A 24,688-nucleotide genomic window follows, 5' to 3' on the forward strand; every position below is an offset into this window, starting at 1 on the left:
ATCTAAATTCAGTATTCTTAACAGTTTGCTAGAGTAGACTTAGTAGATACTATAAAAGAGCCTTTAAATGCAAGGTTTACTACAATGGGAATAGAAAAAAATAATAATAACAGAGTTGGGGGGAAAAAAAGGAACACCCCCTCTTGTCCGTATTTGGTTGAACCAGCTTTTGCTTAATTACAGTCTTTAGTCTGTTGGGATCTGTTTTTATGCTAACTTTGCACATCTAGACTTTGCAATATTTGCCCAATCTTATTTGCAGAACTGTATATGGTTAATGAACAAAAAGTACAAAAAGCAAAGCCACAATAAAAATCAACAAAGGCATTCTGAATTTATTTTAAACAAATGGGAATACATATGCATTTAAAGAATTAAACTCATATAAATGGGGGAGGTGATCTGAAGTCCTGACCTGTCTCTTGTAGAAATATACATCTCTGATTCGGTTACAAATCTACAATCTAAAAGTGTTGAGAAAACAGTCAGGACTGAATAAGCAGAAAAATAGAGAGAATAAACTAGCAAGAAATAACCATTTTCAACATGTACAGAAATCTCTATTCATCAGATTGTATAAACAACAACACAGTTTAAACAGTTCACAGACATGAAGACATAGTAAAATTACTTTTTCTCTTATAAATATCAAAATAAATCTCTCTGTAAAACGATCATGCCTTGGTTAAATTTATTGCATAGAAATGTAGTGACAAATATATATATATAAAAAAAAAAGTTCAAAGCATTCAACTTATTTCAAGTGCAATTATAGATTAAGTAGATACAGACATGGGTTTTTTTTTTTTTGAAGACCTGAGAGGTCAGAGTGAATATGATCTTTGTTTTGAAATTACCATGGCACACACCGTTAGCATAGGATCAAAACAGGACCTTCTTAAGATGCGAGATGGCATGGAATGATTTTTTTTAGGCCCATGCAGTGCAAAAAAATAAAATAAAATAAACACTCGATCACCTTCCTCCAAATAGATTTGTTCTTCGTTAACTTCTGAAAAATAAAAATAAATAAAATCATGTAGAAATGGCCAAAGCTGCTCACCTAAATAAGCACTAGATACTGTTTGTGGACAAAAAAACAACAACAAAAACAGCATTTGTGGTATGTGCATGTATTATAAAGAAAAAAACCATCACAGAATGTGTCTCATCATGAGCCCTGTGTGAGGTGACGTCCACTGTATCTCCCACTTCTGGAGTTCTTCATAGTGTGATGGACCGGATCAGTGTTGCACACCGTTTTCTTTTGTTCAATCCAAGCCACCCTTTTAGCTTAAGTTACAAGGGTTTACTTTCCCTCAAAGAAAAAAATACAACTTATAATCATATTAAATATTTTATGAATATAGTCTTTTGCGTGGCATTTGATCAATTCAAACTTGAGTAAGTGTTCTCAACCATCTAGATATCACATCTGGAGATGCGTTCTCCTGAAGATTGAGCTTTGCAGGCTGTGAGGACAATCGGACAGAGTTCCTGTGGCTCCACAGACATGCTCAGCGTGAGTGAGTTCTTGTTGGAGATCATCAAGCCATCCTGGTCTTCAGCCTTCATGTCCTTGCATAAGCCGCCGAGGTTTCCGTTCTGTATCTGGCTGAGGATTGTGTCTTTATCGTCTGGAGGGCTTCCTCTGTCCATGGCCTCCGCTTCTCCTCCCTCAGAGGGTACCAGAGATGACCACTCCTCAGCCGCTCCCACTTCCTCCTGTCTTTCCGCTGGCAGCTTGTATGGAGGGATCTCAGTAACACCGTACTTCTTAGCCCAGCTGCTCAATGCTTTTTGCTTGCTTTCAGCACCGGGCTGTCCGGCCTCGTTCTTGGACGTGAGGTGCGATGGGAATAAGACATCCGAGTGGGGCAGCAGAGGTGAGACGGGAAGCGAATAGCACTGCCGACCGGGCAGCTGCCAGGTCTCTGGCCAGGATGGGAAGCAGTTGTTGCCGGAGACTCCTGTGCTGGTGTTGAGGTGAGGCTGGTGTGAGCTTTGACTGCCGTGAGGCGAGTGCAAATCAAACATGAGCGAGAAGACCGACTTGCTGGGCATGTCGTAAAACTTGATCTTGCCACCTTTTAAGTCCTCTCTGGCACTGAAAGGGTTGACCTTCGGTTGCCCGTGTATAAAGCCTCTAGGTCCTGGGTTGTAGTAGGGGTCCTGGACATTCACTTTACGGGGGGGCTTACGAGAGAAAATGTCAGACTGGCTTCGGGAAAGCCAGATGTTGCGATGTGGAGGGGGGGACTTGGGTGAAATCTTGTCATCCTGAAAATCAAGAGGATTTAACCTCTTTATATCCTTTTCAGCTGGACCTAGAACAACAATAAGAAATAAATTAATTAATAGTTATTTATATTTATACTAATACATTTTACCATTTCAACTCAATATACCACAATTCCAAAGTTTGAGGTCAGTATTTTATTTATTTATTTTTTATTAAAATTATTTTATTCAGCAAGGATGCATTAAATGGATCAACAGGGACATTTAAAATTTTACAAAAGATTTAAGTGCATATAAATGCTGTTCTTTTACATTTTGTGTTCAAAGAATCCTGAAAAAAGTAAAAATGTTTTCCACAAAAATATGAAAAAGCACAACTGTTTGAGACACTGATAATAATAAGACATGTTTCTTGAGCAGCAAATTATCATATGAGAATTATTTCTGGAAAATCATGCGACACTGAAGACTGGAGTAATGGCTGCTGAAAATGCAGCTTTGCCATCACAGGAATACATTATACTTAAAATATATTAAAATGGAGTTATTTTAAATTGTAACAACATTTTGCAATATTACTGTTTTTACTGTATTTTTTAAAAATACTGTAAGAATAGATGTTCATCTTAAGTAAGTGTATGATCATACCAAATTAATTAGCTAATGTACTGATATTTATTCATTAACTTGAAAAGTGTAAACACAGTACAGCACTGAAAAAGTGTAAAAACATTGCTGTGTTAGTCCGAACATATTGACCAGAGCCTGATATAACAGTACTGGCTCAACCAATGGAGTAAGTTTAAAGTGTAGCTAACTATTTGTTGAGCAATGGAAGACGCAAGGAATGTTCCGAAACCCTGTTTAAAAACAATATTTTTGCTAGTCACCAAATAGAAGACACCACTTGAGCATGAAATAATAATCTTGAACAGCAGGGGGTGACAATCACTAATGTTCATTTACTTACGTGGAAGGCAAAGAGTTTAATCATGTTTAACATCAAAACTCTTTGGTTATTTCTGAGTGACATGCTAACGGTCTAATCAGATTTAATGATCTGTGCTAAGCTAAGCTAAAGACCCGGAGATCAGCTGAATGGATCCAAACACAACTGTTTAACTCTGAGGGAGTTGGAAAATGAGGCTATTTTCAAAAAAGTGGAGTGTTCCTTTAAAGGGATACTCCACCCCAAAATTATTATTTTTGTCATTAAATAATTTACTCTCATGTCGTTCCAAACCTGTAAAAGCTTTGTTCATCACATCACAATTTACGATATTTTGGATGAAAACTGGGAGGCTTGAGACGGACCCATAAACTGCCAAGTAATGCTGTGAAGTGATGAGAAAACAGGGCATCCTTGTGGCACAGCTGACACAGAACAGTATTCGCAGCCTGTGCAACGGTGATGTGGGGAGAGACAGAAAAGACTAATTGTTGAATAAAGTCGTTATTTTTGTTTTCTTCACTAACAAAAAGTATTCTCTTTGCAGTTTTAATGTCTCCAATCCTGTTCGTTTTCCAGATTCCTTACACTTAGAAGTCATTGGCCTCCTGGTATTACATGGAAAGAGAGTGCTGGATGATATGAGCAAGCCTCAGGGGGTGACAGGATGTACTAGCTCTCCGTCAAAACAACTCGCATCAAAGATGTGTTCAAAGCACAGCAAAGCTTTTGGGTTAGTGCCAGAAATAGAGAAGGAAATGTTATGCCATGGACACCTGTAGTTTTCATGATCGCATTGACAGTTTGCAGCTTAGACAAATCAATACTGGGAGTGAAATAACTGTGTGAATAAACACACACCTTTGGACAAGGGCTTTTTCTCCACCTCTCCGGCGGTTAGTAGCATCCTCTCCCTCTCAGAGTCGTCATCTTTAAGCTTTTTCTGGATTTCTTCCAGTCTCTTTACTGTATCTGGGAACGAGGGCCTGAGCTTTGGATCCATCTGGGATATAAGTGGAGACAACAAGAACATAAAAACACATCAGCATGGTATTATTTATTAGGAAACTATAATAATATAACTATTAAGTAAAAATATAGTACATGTTAATAATATAGTTAGGATCAATTACTTGGTGCTTTCTCAAAGTATTACAAGAGTCACTAATGGATTGAAAATAGAAACTCACATTGCAACAGTTGAAGGCAAGCTGCAGGAAGTCTGGGGGACAATCTCCAACCATGTGCTGGAAGGCATGGTAATCCAGGCCAAAGTTCTGCAAGGAGCAAACGTGGGGGTAAATGTCATACTCGGGACAAAGAGGCTTTAAATGACTAGCACAACAAGTGATGTCGTTACAAAGTTGATCTCTAATTAAACATGACTGCTCACTTCAGTGCGTGGTAGGTAGTCAGGGTCAGCCTGTATCCTTGCAATTATCTCACACAAAATAATGCCGTACGAAAAGACATCAGCCTAGAAATTAAAACAGAGAAATGATCATGTGTTCTGAAAGAGGCTGGCAAGAAACAAGCCTTGTGATAGTGCCTAGATGGTGTTGACTGCAAATGAGAATCCAACCTTTTCATTATACGGCTCGTTTCTCAACACTTCTGGAGCCATCCAGAATGGGGATCCCACCACGGACAGCTTTTCCCCCTCAAAACTGAACACAGAATACTGGTCAAAAGACTGCAATGTCAAAATGCTTTCACACATTCTAGAAATACAGGCCCTTACAATGACTAAACGGCACCTGAAAGTTCAGTTGAGGCAGCTGTACTTTGAAAAGGGAAGTCTTGGAACAATGTGTGTTAAATAGGGAAGGGGTGACCAGTTGATCAACAGCACGTCTTCTCAAGTAGCTTTGTCTGAGTTTTCCCCTTTTTTTAGTTTCAATGTTTTTAGTGGCAGTGCTTTAAATAGAACTTTGTCTGACCGTTTTACATAAGACTGTCTTGCACGTTTTGGCATTGGCATTCAGCGCACATTAAAATGGAAAGTTGACCCAAAAAAATGTATTCCGTCATCAATTACAAAAACATTTGTTCACTTTTAAACACAAATGTATCAAAGTCTTATATTATTCACCCTTATGTTGTTCCACACCTATATGGCAATTTTTATTTTTGGGTGAACTGACCCTTTTAAAATGTACAAAAGGATTTATAGGTTAAAAATAAAAGCAAATCCTGCAGTTGTCTCTATTCTGTCATGCTCAGTCTAGCAGCTTTTAAAAGCACATGTTATTCAAGCATTAACAAAAAATGAGTCCAATTGTGGTCCGGTGAACCTGAAATCAGAGCTTTCAGTTTACAGAGATTACTTGACTAGTTGTTCAGGTAAACTAATCGACTATTCGTTTTTATTGAAAATATGTAGTATTGCACTAGTAGTGAGAAGGTCATGGGAGAGAAAGGGTCTTGAGCTGCTCTGGTATTATTAGCGCTCCTAAAAGTTGACTGAGGATGGTATGTTCCTTCCAAAACAGATAGCACCACCCCCTGCCAGTACAGTTTGCATCTCACCATTGCTTCCTTTCAGATTAGCAAAACAGAAGGATGCCCACTCTGCTGTTGTTATAATCAGCACATTGCGAAATTAGTGCATGTTTTACTTGTTTTGCAAGTCTCCATGTTGCCCGTTACTCACTCATGACTGGGGATTTTCTCAGCAAGGCCGAAGTCTCCAACGATCGCGGTGTATCCATTATCATCAGACTTGATCAGGCAATTCTGAAAGAACATCAAAAGAAACAGTAACTAGAAGAACATATTGCTCCTCCCACAGGATACTTTACACCTGAGATTCAGTCAATTAGAATCACTTAAACGGAAAGTAATGATGTAGTGAAAAAAGCCATAGGGTGATTCCCACAGCGTATAATTATGGGAAGTCCCAGAAGTGCTTAGGAGAGAACGCAACAGCTGGAGGTAAAGAAAGCATGTCAGCGCATGGCACCTGCAAGAGCACTGTGAAGACTAAATCAAAAGCACCTGTTTCAGTGCTGACTGACATGGTCTTCTTGTTTATAAAGTTGCATCATTAACCCACAGGACAAGTGTTCCTTCAGTACACCCGGCAATTGCCTACCTTCATAAAGCTAATAAAATCTAGCAATGTAATGATTATTTATGACATTACATACACTACCATTCATAAGTGTGGTGTCAGTAAGATTTTTTAAATAATTAATACTTTTATTCTGCAAAGAAGAATTAAATGTACCAAAAGTCATGTGAAAATGTAAAAAAAAAAAAAGCTAGTTATTTTTTGATATCTTTTGAAATATCTTTTAATGGAAAACCCTGAAAAAAAGATAGCATGACTTGTGTAAAAATATTAAGTAGCACAACTGTTTCTTGAGCACCAAATCAGCAGATTAGAATGATTTCTGAAGGATCACGTGACACCGAAGACTGGAGTAATGATGCTGAAAATTTAGCTCTCAACAGGAATAAATGACATTTTAAAATACATTCAAATGTCATGACTGAATGCAATAAATAGGAGGACAGTGTCCTGTACCTTGGAGGTGAGATCTCTGTGAAAAATGCCCTTGGAGTGTAGGTAACTGAGTCCCATGGCGATATCTGAGGCCAGTTTGACCCGTGTGGCCCAACTCAGGTATTTATCGCTTTCCAGCAGTTGTTCCAAGTTGCCACCATTAATATACTGAGAAAAAAAGAGAGAAGACAAAAAAAATACTTTTTTTAATTTATTTGAAATTGAGATTTATATATCAATAATCTGAAAGCTGAATAAATGAGCTTTCCATTGATGTATGATTTATTACGATGCGAAAAAATTTGGCCAAGATACAACTATTGTGATACAACTACATCTGGATTCTGAGGGTGCAAAAATATCAAAATACTGAGAAAATCGCCTTTGAAGTTGTCCAAATTAATTCTAAGCAATGCATATTATGCATGTAATGTAAAAATTTAGTTTTTACATTTTTACGGTAGGAAATGTATCAAATATCTTCATGGAACATGATCTTTACTTAATATCCTAATGATTTTTGGCATAAAAGAAAAATAGATATTTTTGACACACAATGTTTTTTTGGCTATTGTTAAAAATCTAACCCAGACTGGTTTTGTGGTCCAGGGTCACATATCATGCAACAGATTTCACGGTCTGCATCTCTTTGAAGTTCACAAATGGTCCATTTTGTTTTCAGGAGGGTACAATAAATAGGATGATGGGTTAAATTTGACAGAGTATGCAAAAAAATAAAAAAATAAAATAAAAAAAATAAAAAAAACAATGCACACAACTCTGAATCGGATTAAAAAATGATCTGATATGTACAACAATAATGTGCAATAATGAAATCTGTAGCAACATGGGGATTATAATTATTCAGATGGTCTTAGTACTTTGTGTTTACAGTACTGAAGTGAATCCAATCAGTTTCCTGTGGGTAAAAGTATTTCATGCCAACTCTCAAGTGGATTGGTTTTCAAGTCCCAAAAGCATGCAGATTAGCAGAGCCCAGCAGGAACCCTTTAAGTGCTTCTGTTTCACATTGTGAATTTGGATGACAGCACCATCTATTAGGCAATTATTCTGCAAGAGACATATGAACTATTATTTTGCAGTGCAGTGAATGGTTTGTGTGTGATTAACTTTAAAACAAGTCTAAAAGATTAGTTAATGTGGCACACATGCTACTAACTAGCAGCCTGATGCTTTCACCACAGGGCACTGGACTCAACAGTGTCCTAACTTTGGTTTGCCTGAAATGATCTGTGCTGACAGATAAAGGGCTCCACATTTAGCTAACAAAATTAGCCATGGATGACTAATCACAGGGGGATCTTAGTATGCAGTAAGCACGGCGAGATATCAACAGGCAGACAAGACGGCTGAGTCTAAATGACAGCATCTCTACAACTAGCTACTCCTAGGCCCCTTATCCATTATAATGGCTCCTACCATATAATCAGAGTGAATAAAATAACAAAATAGGGTTGTGTATTTGTAGTCTAAGGACTCAGTATCACATATACAGGCAAAAGTAAAATCTTGAGGTACAGCACTTTCTAGTTACTCTCTCAAAATTTGCGGTCCATGGCATAACATGGAGATCAACATTTATAAAAAAACACCAGCAAAGCATCTAATTATCTGAATTCCCTGGAACTTCAAGTTGACAAAATGAACACTCAGCCCTGTCCCAACTGGCGCGCACAGCCCTTTCGTTCCTCAAATGAGTCAACACTTTCCTGCGTGGGATGTTGGCTTATAGTGCTCTGTAAAGCTCGACAAAAATGTCAAGGACACATAGCAGCATAAAGCAAAAGCAAATTTTTCAGTTATTAATGCTATTTTAGAAATGAACAATTTGCAAGCAGCTGTAAATTATTCTGTAAGAAAAAGGTGTCTTATAATAGGTCACTCAAAGCAAATAGTATTTACAGTAGCTGGTCATGTGATCGCAACATGACCCACTCAATGTAAAATATAACAGCTGAGTTGCTATGACTGGATTCAACAGTTTTGCAGAAATACTAATTAGTTCTGTTAAAACCTTTACCAAGCTTTTTTTTTTCTCATTTGTAAATGGTAAACAATCAGCTAAGCCAAATCTGCCTGGCAGTTCCGTCTAATCCTATTTGCCTCTCTTCTTACAGACCTGATCTCATGCCCAGCACCTATTCCAAACCCAGGTCAGGAAATCTTTCATTTGGAAGTGCTCTGCTTTTGTGATCTCTTTTGGCTTCATCTTTCAGTGGGTTAAAACTAATCCAACATCACACCATTTTTGTCAGCGTTTACTATACGATTACTGCCAGACTGATTAAACGGAACAAAAAGGAATAGCCCAGGTTAGGTCTAAAGCTGTGTTTCTCCAGGTGATTAGGTGACTAATGTGCATGCCGATATAGAGCTAATCCACTTGGTGAATCAGTAACATTGAATGTGTTGGGTGCTAATGCAGGTTACAACAAAGGATTAAAACCTTCCTGCGGGGCTGATTTCAGAACCGTTGTGTGATGAGAGAGCTTACGTAATACACTGGCAACTCACTCAGTGGCCTTTAAATGAAGTGTCTTTATTGGGAAAAACAGGACCAGGAATTCTTAATGGCATGAGCAACATAAGGCCTCAGTGGCTTCGAAAAATAGTATAATCCCTTAGCAGGCCAGTGATTACCACTGCACTAATACCTCTTTCTGTCAACATGCATCAAAAAAGCAGAGCAAAGGTCACAGGGCGATGTAAGAACAAGTGACCTTCAATGACTTAAAGGAGTAGTTCACTTTCAGAATGAAAAGTCAGTCATCATTTACTTACCCTCTACTTGTTCCAAACCTGTATGAGTTTCTTCCTTCTCTTGAACACAAAAAATTTTTTTTTGTATCTGAACAGTTTATGGGCAGTATTTTTTTTCCTATGGAAGTTAATGATGCCCATCAACTGTTCGGTTACTAACATTTTTCTAAATATCTTCTATTGTGATAACAGAAGAAGGAAACTCAGGTTTGGAACAAGTGGAGGGTGAGTAAATGAAAGAGAACCATTCATTTAAAGATGCAGTATGTAATACTGACAGCTAGCAGTAGCCAAAATGGGTACTTCAATCCAAATTCAAAATATGGTTTCTCCCGCCCTTTCCTCCCATAGACTGTAAAAAAAAGATGGACGATGTGTCTCCACTTCCTTCCACTATAGAAAAATGAAGCCAAAGCATCTCAGTATGGCTGCTGCCATCTGGAGTAAATTACGCCATTTGCAGCCAGAGTCTGCGCAGTAGAGATTGTTGAGTGTGTTGTGAGGTGGAGCTGTGGTATCAAACTCCCACAGACCAAATCAACCCATAACACACCCCGTTTTTATAGCATTAAAATACTAGCTAAAATCGACTTATCACAGAAATGAACAACTGAACAGATAGAAGCGTGATAAAATCTACCTTAAATGATCGAAACCATCTTTCAGAAAGTTGTATTGGAAGTGTAATTAGTTTGTTTATTTTAACTCGAGTCCCATTTGTTTACAGGGAGAGGGCGGGGTTTATTACCTGTTCTGCAGCCAACCACCAGGGGGCGATCAAAGAGCCCGCAGATTCACTTTTCAGGACGCGTGAGATACACCCGCTTTTTCCTCAGTCACGGTGCTACAGCGAGTGGTCAGATTGAAGACACGCAACAAGAATGAGCGCAACTGACAATGGCAGGCGTAGAAAATGAGTAGAAAAGTTGATGAGTTGATTTATCTTTGTTTTAATATGCCTCTGGGTCTTAGACCTTTTTAGATTGATGGTGAGTGGTAAAGTGTTTTAAATACTACTGGAAAAACTGGCAGTGGGCGGAAACAGACCAAAACAAAAACAGACCTTCTGATACAGAATGTGAACTGTAGAACTCATGTCAGATATCAATAACATTACAAACTAGTACATTACAGTAGTGTTTACCAGGCTTTTTCTGGTATACTTCTGTGTTGTGAAAACTAAACTAACTAAACTTCCTCCAAGACCTGGGGCCTGTACCATGATGGTAGCTGAACAAATTCAGAGTTACAGGATTAATTTTGAGTTGACAAAACCAAACCTCTCCAATCCGGCTTTGTTGGTACCATGATGCGGTTCATCAACTTTCTTTGTCAACTTTGATCCTGAGTTTGTGGAGCACGTGCACATGAATGTGTGACATCACTGGCGAACAGCCAATCATGAGCCTTGCAACATAAAGCAAGTTTGATTTACTTCTCTCTAGAGACCAAGCGAGATTAAAAACTTAAGGTTTTGCTAAAGGTTAAGAGATTGAAGAATAAGACAAATTTAAATATCATATGAAATACGAAGGAGAATAAACAAAATAAATAATCTTGCTCTATTAGTGCAGTCAAAAGTGAAATACGTTTGAAAATATATAGTGACAGAGAAAGATTTATAATAACTGTTAAACTAAAACTGCTTGTGTGTAAAAGATAAATAATAATAATAATAATAATAATAATAATAATAATAATAATAATAATAATAATAATAATAATATGAATCACAATAATTATATAAATCATAAAACGACTCTGTAATTATCATTAAAGCCAGACTTCTATTTTTTTCTTTTTTAGCATTAGTGACCTTTAATTTGGAGCAAGATAAACTGGAGTGACTGAGTCAGACATGTGTCACTTCTCTCACATCTGATTGGTCCAACTTCAGTTTGAGATCTCTAACTCAGAACATAATCTGCCCCGGAGCAGGTTAGCTGTGGAGCGTAAGTTACTATGGCAATGAATGCCGCTAAAAGCCAAGCCACTTACATGGTACCTAAAACCCAGGATTTATCTTTGAAAATGTTTTATATTTTATAAATCACAACAGAAGTTACACACAAACATTGATACATACATTATATATATATATATATATATATATATATATATATATATATATATATATATATATATATATAAACACTCACACACACACACACACACACACACTTCCTGCTTAACAAGTAAAACCCTCTTTCCTGTGAAATCTGTGTTCATCTTGAGCATAAGACTATATAGCAAAGTAACATTCATACAAGCATAACACACCCCCACAGTTTGAGATGGTGAAAATACAGCATGCCTTTAGGGGACTGCCAGAGGGCTCTCTAATAGTATACTTCCCCTCGGGCCATTGCGAACAAAGACTGAACTGTTCAGGGTCACAGTTGATTCAGAGGGAAATGGCACAGATTTAGGAATCAAAAGGTGCCCTGCAAGCACTCTCAGGCCAACGTTTTCCAGTAGTGCAAGTATTATTCAAGCATAAATTCAACACAATACAATTGGTACAAAAGGCTATCTTATAAAAGTTATCTTCTGCTTTTTTTTTTCAAGCTAGAAGGAAGTCATGTTGCAATGTCATCACTGTTATAAAGAAGTTTTGTTTTAGGTACAGCTACTGAAGAAAAGTCAACTGTCTCACAGGAGATGTGTGGTGAATGAAACACATGATTCAGATGTGACTTACCTCTGTGAGAGCATGGAGCTGACCTTCCTGTACACACACCCCCATAAATCTACACCACAAAAACAAAAAAAGAAGAAGAAAGGTTGATGTCAGTTTAATGTTCTGAATCAGCAGCAGTTAAGAGTTTGAGGAGATTTCTAGGACGTTGAAAATGTGCAATGTGCAGTCAATGGCGTAAGTGCAAATTCAGCATTTATCAACTAGAATGAGCTGCTGGTGTCTACACCAGCGCTGACTTTCTCGGAGGCTGCTGTCCAACGGGCTTATTTTATGATCTACATTCATTTGTTGTGTCAAAAATGGCTTTTACAAATGACACCCTAAACTCCGACAGGTTTATGGTGCTGTACTTCAACACAAGCTATAAACTTTGAGACTGTCCCCAGTCAACTGAAGGCTGAAACTCTGATGTAAACAGGCACAATGGCACAGTAAAGGCAAGATTTCTGCTATAAATACAAATGTCTGCTTCATCTTTCAGAGATGGAAGATGTAGCAAAGAGTACAAACAAGTGTAATTTCGTTAAAGGGAAGCAAAACAGTAATACTGTACATTACAATAGTCACAACATTACAATATATCTGTCAATTGCATTAAGAATTTAACACTTTTGTTCAGCATGAGTACATGAAATTAATCCAAAGTGACAGTAAACTGGTTACAAAATTGTTCCATTTCATATAAATGTTCTTCTTTTAAACTATTAATTCGAAGGAAAAAAAGTTAAGCAACATCTGCTTTCAACACTGATAATAAGAAATGTTTCTTGAGCAACAAATCAGCATTCAAATGATTTCTGAAGGATCACGTGACCCTGAAGACTGGAGTAATGGCTTCTGAAATGGCAGTGTGAGTCCCAGACGATATAGACGTGCAGTAGCCTTTCACTAATTGGTTCTCAGCAATGACACAATGTATCGATGTGTCTCTGAATGGCCACCTCACACGAGTCATTAGAAAGGATACAAATTTGTCTGTGTTTTCAAAGTTATGGCCCCATAAAAGCCCAGGCCTGGCTTTTATTGCGGGTCTGTGTTGGGATTTCTTCAACAAAGCTCCTCTTAGCTTTCTCCTGTCTGCACTAGAGTCCCTCCACCCCCGTTCAATAAGATGTAACAATGGTGTGATTGTAAACCACACACAGACCCTCTCACACTCCTTTATCCACCCACAGACTCAAATTCTGCTCTACAAACAAGCCAAGTATCACAAAAATGGAAGCAGTACCAGACATATTTAACCAGTAAACCAAATGTGTACTGCAGCATTGTTTGAAAGACAACTGCTTTATTATTCTGGGTGGCATTTTGTCACAAAAACGCACTGATTCCAATCTTAAAAATACAATAACAAATAAATAAAATAAAACAAACAGAAATAACAAAAAGATCCTATTTCCCAGGTACGTGCTATCTCAGTTGACAAAACTCACAAATTCTTCACTGAGCAAAAGTCGAGAATCAAGAAAACAGCTTTTTGATCTCAGTGAAATCTAAACTCAGGATGTCGTTTCACTTCATCTATTGTTAATGGATTTCTGTAGAATGAGGAGGAAGAGGTCATCTCTGCTTTTCCATTACAAAGGAGAGAAAGATTCACATTGAAAGCAACACTCCCACAGTCTCACAGTTTCAAAGACTGCATTCATTTTGAGCCACTGGCAGTGCATAAAGCAAGGCACACTCCTTGTTCAAAGAGTACGAAACATAATATTAAGCTACATCAGCAACTGCTTTATATGAATACTGCAGTCAAGTTTCTCTTTGAAAAACATGTTATTTCAATTTTCCCGTTTAGTTACAAGCTCATTAAATTGACTTTTATTGGCATTAGCTCCTTAGTTTCTTGTTAACGTAAACCACAACTGCAAACACCAGCTTCGTAAAGTAACTACACAGAGACACACGGCAGTAGAGAATTTGAAAGGAGACTGGCCTGGAATTTGCAATAAAACCTTCCTTGCACATTGAAGCCGTGACCTAGCTCGGAGCCTTGGACATTTTGCAATCCTGTTACACCTCTCGGCCCATCATTTGATATACTCTCTTTTTGGAATAAACATTGCAAAAAGGCTGTCAGCACATTCATTTTAATCCAATCAAAAGTGCGTTAATGCACTGTGACAATGGTGTGGTACTGAAACAAACCTGAGTATGTTGGGGTGAGAGAGTCTGTTCATGAGTTGAACTTCTCGCAGCATGTTGGCACGATTACTACTCAGCTTGTTCATCTTTAGGGCCATTACCTGGTCCGAAGCTTTGTGACGCACCTAAAACAAACAAAGAAAATGAGAAATGTTCATTTAGTCTTACTCTGAATTAAGCTAAACCATACAGACAAAATGAAAAAATGTAAAGTCTGTGTTATATTCCGCTTGAGCAATCAGGACGTGTACATTGACAGCGCGACACGGACTACTTGTATTTATACTACCGAAAACATGCATGGTTGGTCTGCTCCGCGAATGTGTTCCATACATGCGCAGTAGATTGGCTTAAACAGTAAACAAAACGTGAACAAACAATTGACCGGGGTTATTGCACATCTGGCTGTCTTTATATAGTTTTATCGATGGATTGTACAGGTTTGAGTAGCAACGGGCTTCTTCACACAGCCTGCGCATATGCAGTGGCCTACTGACCGCACGTATTTGTCCAAAAGTATAACACAGGCTTAAGAGGAACTCATTTATGCTTTGAATGTTCATTTTGAAAGGAATGCAAATACTGCGGCTTTTGTTAAGTGTACCTCGGACCATTGCTTCTCACGTGCTACTATCTGAAAATGTCATCAAAGAAAGTGAAAGCCACGGCATCGGACCAACAATACTACTCAGAGTGGAAGTGCCTTAGCAAATGAGATCTGAAAGAACAGTCATTATTAAATATCGTTATTACACAGCCATTTATTTTTTAGCACATGGTGAAGAAAGAAAATAGACGAACATTGCACGATGGACTTTTGGCCATGTATCGTTAGGGATTTCACAACATTTCTGAAATCTGCTTTGCAGATCAGTTTCCGCATTGTGCTTTCATCTCACTGACCAATAAAAGGACATTTAGGAAAAAAGATATCAACCACAGGATTTCCTCATGAGTACAAAAAAATAATAATCTTCTATGTCTGTAAAATGCTGACTTCCTCAAACGGTGTTTCAAACAGTGTTGAAAAGACTCAACAAAATGAACTACTCAAAATTCTGTGCTAGGGAACCAAAACATTGAAAACTGTGAATGTTGTATGTTGTATTTATAACACATAGCAAACATTTTTGAGCATTTCCTTTTATTTTAAATGCATGTTGGTGACCGTAGTGCAACCAATCTCAGTCTGGGGAATCAGCAGCCTATGAAGAGCCCATTCCATGTGCCCACCTACAGTGAGAGCCACCTGTCAGACATGGACCCAGCAGATGCCTCCGCTAAAGCATCTCTCAATCTGTTCTGCCATTTTCAAATCACAGCTTGCTGCGCATGCAACAAATCCAGCATCCTAGGACAATGTTTTGGTTCCTCAAATGCAGATGGATTGCAGCATTGAGCAATATGATTATTTAGGGATCGACATATTGCTGTGGGGTTTTTAGATGTTTATTTGAGCCTGCCACATTGGTACAGATCGAAACTCATTTGTTCAAATAAACTAAAAAGACAATTATTGAATTAGTTTCCCAGACAGGCTCTTTCAGACCCCCGGCACAGCTGGTATTTGGCTCATATGCAGACACCCCCTGCCTGTCATCCTAAAACCACTCACTCTGCTTTAAATCTCAGCCACCTGTGTGGAAATATTCTAAATGGACATATTACAAATCACTAACAAGTAATGTTTATCGATCTTAAGGGGAGCAGGTTCCGGGGTTCAAATCCATAGCTCAACAAGGGCTCCATAATTATTTATTTACACAGAAACAAAAGTTGAAGTACTTTTTGATTTCAATTCACTGCACTTTTTATTTTCCAGGATATAAATAACTATGTAAACAATTAACTTTTGCCTTTTTTTGTCCGAATAATTTTAGCTTCACAGACCTGAGGCAATACTAGTTTGACTTAAATATTTTTATTTATTTATTTATTTATTTATTTATTTATTATTATTTAAACTGCAAAAAACTATTCGCATGCTCAATTCAAAGTTCACAAACGGCTTTGGAATTTGCATTTCCTGGACACTAGCTTCATTAAATAAAAGCTAATGTTAAAAGTGAAAGAGTCTGCAAGAAAAGTAAAGGGAGCTTAATTCCTACCAGCGAGAGTGTCTACATTATAAAACAAACATCATAAAAGAAAATCCAAATACGCAACTGGATGCCACCAAACAAACTGCATAAAAAAACTTCCCTCTCAGAAAATGTGCAAACATTTAGTGGTACAACAGGCTTGTCACTGGGGCACTACCCTTAAAGGAAAATCTTTGTAACTTATTTATCTTTAGGATGCAGATCATGAGGAAAATATTTTATGTATATTTAAACAGTCTTACTGCTTATACATATGGGTACTGCTTTAGTGACAATCTGCTGCATCATTTTTGCACAGTTCTTTTTAGTTTTTTTCTTACAGATATTATCAGCAGTAAAAAAAAAAAAAAACTTGGTTCATTTATCTGCTTATAACAAACACAAAACATTCTAGTGCAGGTAACTCTATATGGACAGAATTAAACTAGGCCAATAGAGGCTTCGAAGTTGCAGGGTCTACAATTCTTGCATCTCTCCAGACACAGTTTGATCTAAAACTGGCTGATCTCTGATCTCTAAATGACTTATACCTTGCCTTAGAGGACAAACTTGGCCCATTTATGACAAAACCACAATCTAAAAGAAAACCTGATGCAGCACGTGCATGTACAGAGACGCTCTGCTGAGACCAATACTGCTTGTGACTGAAAGAGTTCACTGCTTGTAATGTGCCAAAGTTAGAGTCTACCCGGAGAAAACAGAAGGCAGGAGGGAGAGAATGAAAACTCAAGGCAGCCAGCTAGTCGTACCACAAGCCTTTATAGAGGTTTCTTCATCGTCATACTCGTCTCACATGTAAAAGAGCGAGTACAAAACAGAAACAAAACACACTAGTTCCATCACAAACAAAGAAATAAACACATTCATGCAGTACACAGTGGTAGAGCGAGCATCTCTCTTCACTTTAGACTCTTTGTGTGCACTCACAACACAATGCGTGCATTAAAAAGTAACAGCATACAACCACAGAAGTTCTCTTAAAGACACGTTGACATTTGTGGCAGGAACAGTATTTAAGTGGCCGTTACATGCTGATGCTATGTTAAAGAAATTGATCTTGGTAATGGGCATCATCATGCGCTGTTCTCCCAGGGCTTGTCTGACCCCCAAACTTCATTTAATTATTCACAGTGAATACATTACTGTACTACTGATGCTCAGCATCATGTTAATCATCTGGAATGGCAATTATTTGACATGTCAGTGTTACCTGTAATGCTTGTTTCAATGAAAGATACCAGTCTGCTACATTAGTTTGAAGAACACAGAGAAATCACAGATGAGGCACTGACTCTCACAAACTCTGAAAGCTACTTTGTGCATGTTACTGTAAAAAACAAAGGTTAAGGCCATCCTTAAAAATATTCCTGTTTGCTGTAACCCGACCGACCCTGTTAATTTAGCACCGACTCAATTTTTTTTTTTTTTTTGCTTTTAGTCCGACAGACTTGCCGATTGTAAATTTGCGTTAAGACCGACCAATTTTTTTTTTTAACTCTTCAAACAACTAATACAAATGCAATAAAATACTATTAATTATAGTAACTATTGTAAATATATAAATTGCCTTGGCCTACATACAAATAAAGGCTATCTTCTTTAATTAAAAAAAAAAAAAAACCTTGACGTCATCTGTGTTTACACGTGGCCTGTGCGTTCGCTTTGTCTCCTCTCATTCACTGTCAGAGTCAACGGTTCGCGCTTGGTAATGATGGCTGCGGCTGCAGTAAACTAAATGTTTGCGGTCACTGTTCAAAGTCATATGGGTTCGGGCACCATAATACATCAAAAAAAAAAAATCATTAAAACAGCTTGACACCGAAGTTCTGGAAAAACTGTGCCCAGATCTTTTCCCATCCCTTCTCCCGTCTAGTCTAAAACCGTGACCGTGTCGACTGTCACTTTATGTTCGAAAATCTATTGCACGAATCAACCAACACAAGTTTAGAAAACGAAAATAAGAAATTGATTTTAACGACCTTCTCTCGGAGCGCGTCCAGGTGTTTTTTTTTTTTTTTTTTTTAACAGGCGTCACACAGCAACTGCAGCTTCGGACAAATACGCACACCGTTTCTCTTTTTACAACAGAAATGTGAATTCTGCCGGTATTCAGACAGTCTCATGCATACAGATACAGATTCGGGTTAGAATCGCCTAGGGCTGTCAAAATAGCTGAAAAACTACATTCAAATTTTTTACTTAAATATGATCAAAATTCGAATTGTATTTGAATTTTAAATTAATAATTTCAATTAGGTTGAAGAAAAGCTTTTTGATTCTCTTCTGAGGCTCAAGAGTGCATCGAGCAAAATATTAGGCCTACTGCATGTTTATTCAAAGCATCAGTATACATGACTGTGAAAAAAAACATAATATTTAAAAAGGTTTATGAGCCAATTTTTATTAATTAAGTTGCTTAAAGAACTATAAACAAAACAGCATCATGAATGGATTGTTAAATAAATAAAAAGGGCAGAAAACCAGTCACACAGAATACAATTTTTCATTGAAAAACATGAGATGCAGTGGGATGGGGAACAAAAGCCCAACATAAAGTCTCGAGATATTTTTAGAAAATTAAATTAAATACATTCATTTTACATGTCTTTCTAAACATGCTGCTCTCTTGTGCGAGACGCGAGTCCAACGGTGTCCCTCTAGAAAATGCGCGAAATAGCGTATGCGTTCTGTGTGAATGGGTTGGTTTCAGTTTTGATGTAAACAAGATCTTCTCCACATTGTTGTTCTTTTTTTTTTTTTTTTTTTTTTAGTGGCTTCAACTGGATAGGCTAACATAACCTTATTATGCAATGGCACATACATCGTCGTCGCATCTGGTGTGCGTACACAAGGTGAAAGATGAGAAAAGCAGATACTACTTTCGAAAATGTTGCACTCCTGTTTGTCATTGCGCACGTAACTTCACGCCAATAAGTCATCAGAAATATTGGTCTTTACCAATATATTGAATCTTTACATTCCTCCTGCCTGTTGTCCGTGGATTTACCTATATTTGGTGTTATTTGCTGTATAAAACTTTAGACATGCAAAATGGATTTTACAATCGATTCAATGAACATTTGTCACTCAAATCAATAGTAATAGGTAATAGTATCTAAACAGGCTTTTTAATGGACTTTTAATGACTTTATTTGATAGGATAAAGTGCGGAAAAACAGGAAACTATTGGGTTAGAGAGAAGGGAATGATACCAGGACATGAACTGATATCAGGCCGGATTTAAACTGTGTCACTGTCAGCCAATGGCAGACATTGCTATGCAATACTTCAGGCCCAACAGTATGTAAATGGACTAAAAGCAGCCAGATTTACTGCATTTAAACTTGGACACAAACCTGAATCTTTCCAGGCGTTAACCACAATGTTTCATCTTCATTAACTTCTAACTTTGATATCATATAATACTGAAAGACTCTCTTAAGCATATACCATCATTATGGCGATCTGTACTAGCCTATAGGCTACTATTCTTCCTTTGCACAAGTTAACGACATGCTGTAATCAAATAGCAAGTACTGTAATATCATCACTTTTAAGCCAACAAAATTTAATTTTACATGCCAAAATAAGAACACCTATCTGACATTAAAACCTAGATGACAGTCATCAACTGAATCCTTTAGGACCTTTTCCACTAAATCTCTGTCTTTCTTTGAAAAAAAAAAATACACAACTCTCACCTCCTGGTGTGCAAAAACTGTAGGAGTTATCAAACTGTTGAATCAGATAATCAATGTTTTCATGTTCCCTTTTAAAGAAGAATTATCTCTGAACTCAACTCTGCGGGTGATTTGGTAAAACCAAGTGACTAATAACTGAAATTGAAATGACTTAGTCATCACACAATCTTACCTTGTAGACCTCTGAAAAAAACCCAGAGCCAATCCACTCGCAGATGAAGTCATCAAGTCGGGTCAGGCAAGAAAAGGCACTGATGAGGGCTCGGTAAGATGAGGGACACACTCTGTCCAGCGGAGCCGGACCGGTTTCTGCTCCTCCTCCGCCAAAATCCGGGTCCTCCAGCCAATCTGACCGCATGGGGAACCCAGCAATGGAGTTGCGTTTGCTCCGCTCCATTGGTACTGGTGCACAACTAATCTGGTAGCGTATCAATAACCGGATCACATTTTTGACTGTCTTTGCTAGACCTACAAAGGAATAAACAGATAAATGGAAGAGTAAAACATTGTTAACAATACCATGTCCTATTATAGTTCCCATTTTTACAATAACTGAACATCTGTATGGCTTCTATTTGATGCGTACAACAATGAAGGAAAAACTAAAATAAATGGTAGACTTTAAAAGTTGATTATGAAAATGGATGTTCTTGATCCAAGTTCCAGAAAATATCCTATTCCTATTTAAAAAAAAAAAAAAAAAAAACAGAAGTAGAAAAATATTTAATAGGGAATAAAGACTCATTCCATGCCAACTTTAATTGAGAATAAAAAAACTGTTTAGACATTTTCTTTAATAGCTTTTAAATCCTTGAAAGAAATTCTAAAAAACACCTTTTAATGTACTAACCATTATCAACTATACTTTTGATTTTAATTTGATTATTTAACACTTTTTGCCCAATTGTTTCAGACAAAATTAAGGAAAACATGTGAAAATAGCAACCCTATAGTAAACATCTATAGTAAACATCTGCCAAGTGCGAGTTAAATTTACATTTCTTACAGTATCCAAACAAACAATACCCAATGGTATGAAAATAAATCTTGACTATATTTTCTGTAAATGAAGACAGAATCAAACCATTCACATTCATTTCCCCTCAGTCATTAGGAAAAAAAAAACTAAACGTGAAAAACGAAACAGAACGGATACAGGATAAACTGTCCCCTGCAACATTCCAGTTGTAAGCTTAGGAATGAAATAAGGAAATAAATAAATAACACAAAACTCGGCCAGGATCTAAACACTGCCTCCCACTTACATTTGAGTGCCACACACCCCAGTAAAAAGCCACTTTAAGGGCCAAACATTCAGGCCTAAAGGTGATGACACATAAGGCAACTTTTTAAGATATGTTGCTGGGCAATGTTGCCGTCAACGAGTAACCAGGTGAGACACAGGGCCCACAACCCATCTAAAGTATCCAGATGCCTATGTGTTGCCTATTCTCAATGGGAAAGTCCTCAAGCAGCATTGCTCATAAAAGCTGCCCCATGTATCATCAACTTTAGGCTGCTCAATAGCTGGTTCTACTCACTCACTACAGAATCAACTCAGTCCATATCTGTAAACCCCCCACCCCCCATCCTCCCTTGTAATGAAGGAGCCAATACTATATGTCTACCCTTCAATAACAGTTAAGGTGGACGGTCCCTGTATTTTTATTTCTATAAACATACAATAAATTATGCGATTTACAGTAGAAAGCTAGGGGATTTAGAGAGTGTAAGAATGGCAGGACTACTGTTTAAGGTCATGATTCCAGTGGCAACATTCCATAGAGCTCATTTCAAGCTTGACCCTCAGCTGGGACAGCCTTAAGGCCAGCCAACATTCAATGCTCAGCTTACTGCATGATTGCACCCACATACAAATCACTATTTTCCCAAAATAACACACTCCGCCTGGAAATAAGCATGTCACGTAGGGTCAAAAATTATGCACTGGGTTACTACAAAGGGGTTTCACCAAAACAACAGAAATGGCAGAAAGCTGACTGCAAACATTACACAATAAGACCTTATTCTGATCTAGCAGCACTACTATCATTTTTAACTGATATCTCATGATCTCTAGCAACCAAAAAGACAAAAATTCCAAAAGAGGTTGTAATGCCTTCACATTCTACAGGTCATTCACAGGTATTTTAAATCAGGTGATTAGACATTGCAACCCCATTTACTCATTGATGAGGTGAACAAACAGTATGTCGGGCATTCCAAAGATTAGAAATAAGAACTTGAACATCTTGTACAGATTTTTCAGCTCATACCAGACATTTTTTTTTGCATGCATCCTTTTAACATACTTTACAGTAGGGCTGTGTTTATCATGAATCTGCTTGACACTTAAAACCTAGACTCAAATAGGCCTATTAATGACCACAGTTTACAAAGGTTAAAGACATAATGCACTTATATAAAATTACAATAACCATTTATTTAGAACTGAACTATACAATTGATTTTGTTTAATGTAAACAAACCCTTCCTCATTTTTTATTGCCAGGAACAAATACTTTAAGGAAACTATGGTAACGGTTCCTAGCGATCCATTATGAAATTGCAGACAGCTTTGCACGCTAATTGTGAGTATATGATAAACTAGTCATGCTGATATGTGTGTGTGTGTGTGTGTATTTTTAACACGGTTTGCGTAGTTACTAGGGAAGCCAGCTCAAAGCGGGCGCGAAAAACATATCGGAAGTGCAAGTGTTGCAATCGGAGATCGCATGATTGATGCTGACCGAAAGTGAACTCGGTTGCTGTAAAACAATATGCGCCTGCATACCGCAGAGAACAGTGATCAGGTGCAACTGCATGCTGTCATTAAACTGTTACACACAGGTGGACACCAAAGCGCACTTTAATTGTTGATTGACACATGCGCCTGGTTCTCAAGTTGAACGCACTTTAAAACGAAAAAGATAACACCTTATCATACACAAAGTTACGTGTCTTACCTGCTCATCAGGCTTGAAAGTGAAGCACATATATTCTGGCGGTCGAAATGCCTCACTTAGTCCCATTGCATTTTGCAAGAGCAGACGAGGGCCATATACTACAATCCATATATTTACATGCAGATATTACGGCTTGTGTTGACCAAGCGTCGGCTATATTTGAACTCCACGACGAATTAAACAACACAACCACCGTGTGCACTTCTTAAAACTTAATTTGCCGAGACTATCACAAACTTTCCGGTAGAAACCCAATTTTAACAAACACAAGTAGACAAGTGCGTATGTTTTGTCGCGCTGTCCACAAGCACGAAGCGGTCACCACAAAATAAATAACGCGCGAGCTCTTTCCAGAGAGTTCTTTCTATATCATGAAAGGCCTTTCGCTCGGTTTCTATTTCCCGAACTAAATTAACAAGCAGTGGATCCCCAAAGACGTTATTCCATTTAGGGTGAGTGAAAATACAATAAAGTAAATTCAAGAGACAACCACTTCCATAACAGTTGCCTCTCCCCACGGACCAAACTTACGTTTTCATTTGATGGAGATAGACGTCTACGTCAGCCATAGAGATAAAAGAGACTCCTTAAACGGTACTATTTTGAACCAATCACCGGAAGCAGACTAGATTGTGGGCGGGTATTGTGATTGATTGACTTGATCTTGCTCGAATCAAAAATGTTTCCTCAAGGAACAGCTGTCCAATGACAAGCGTGCTTGTATGGCATACTAAAATACATCAACAAAGATAGATTCACAATAATAAAAAGTTATAAGGCCGTTTTCTAAACGTCTGTGAAGGCTTTGAATGCATTACATGCTATTATGGGATCGAAAACAATTGTAAGAACAATAAACAGCTGAGGAAAACAAATTCACTGACAACATTTACAGCATTTAATTCGTTAGAAATTGTTAAACCAAACGACAAATCCACTGTTCGTAAATTGTATTGAACACAGGATCAATGTAAGGACGCCCACTTATTTTCTAATAAAAAATGTGGTAGCTGGATTAATATGGCGCCATCTTTCGGGAGAGAAATAATCCTTTTTTTCTTTCCAGTGAATACTACAGCAGGTAAAATTAAAATTAAATTACCATACTAAAAACAGTTTGCAATAGAGTTGCCAATTGTATAACAACAACAACAAAAACAACAACAACACTAATTTACCTACTTTATATTAAACGTTCAAACATTTAAATTAATCAACTGATACAATGTATATTACAATGCACTATTATCTTTTTTAAATATAGGCTACCTGGATGCAACTACATGTTGCTTAATTCATTTCTTAGAATTAAACTGTTGATTCCTGCCCCTTAATTTACCCTTAAGCCAAATCAATAATTAATTTATTTGTTTTGACTTAAGTACAGTTAAAGACATCTAAATAAAAGGGAGTAATGACAACAAGAACAATATAATAATAATAATAATAATAATAATAATAATAATAATAATAATAATAATAATGGGAGAAATAATTTATTTAAAATGTAAATTTTCTATTAAATAATGGGAGAGTTTTAGTTAGTGATCAAATTATTTAAAGATTTAACAGTAGTTTTATCACAGAACATGTT

At 37.4% G+C, this 24,688-nt stretch overlaps 1 protein-coding gene across 2 annotated transcripts; it reads right to left on the bottom strand.

Moving 5' to 3' along the window:
* Positions 1-315: 315 nt before the first annotated feature.
* Positions 316-23,705, bottom strand: LOC113117530 (dual specificity testis-specific protein kinase 2-like). Of its 2 annotated transcripts, none has more exons than XM_026286275.1 (11): positions 23,626-23,705; positions 20,301-20,596; positions 14,329-14,450; positions 12,181-12,229; positions 6,720-6,866; positions 5,844-5,926; positions 4,773-4,857; positions 4,584-4,667; positions 4,381-4,467; positions 4,052-4,193; positions 316-2,327 (listed from the first exon to the last, which is right to left on the bottom strand). In XM_026286275.1, exons 2-11 carry the CDS (start codon positions 20,523-20,525, stop codon positions 1,423-1,425), a joined length of 1,929 nt encoding a protein of 642 aa, XP_026142060.1. In that variant the 5' UTR covers positions 20,526-20,596; positions 23,626-23,705; the 3' UTR covers positions 316-1,422. The 2 variants fall into 2 exon arrangements, with proteins under 2 accessions (XP_026142060.1, XP_026142051.1); XM_026286266.1 differs by lacking the exon at positions 23,626-23,705 and adding an exon at positions 23,095-23,619.
* Positions 23,706-24,688: the final 983 nt, after the last annotated feature.

The sequence above is a fragment of the Carassius auratus genome, chromosome 2 (genome assembly GCF_003368295.1).
Source record: "Carassius auratus strain Wakin chromosome 2, ASM336829v1, whole genome shotgun sequence".
In the NCBI taxonomy this organism is placed as follows: domain Eukaryota; kingdom Metazoa; phylum Chordata; class Actinopteri; order Cypriniformes; family Cyprinidae; genus Carassius; species Carassius auratus.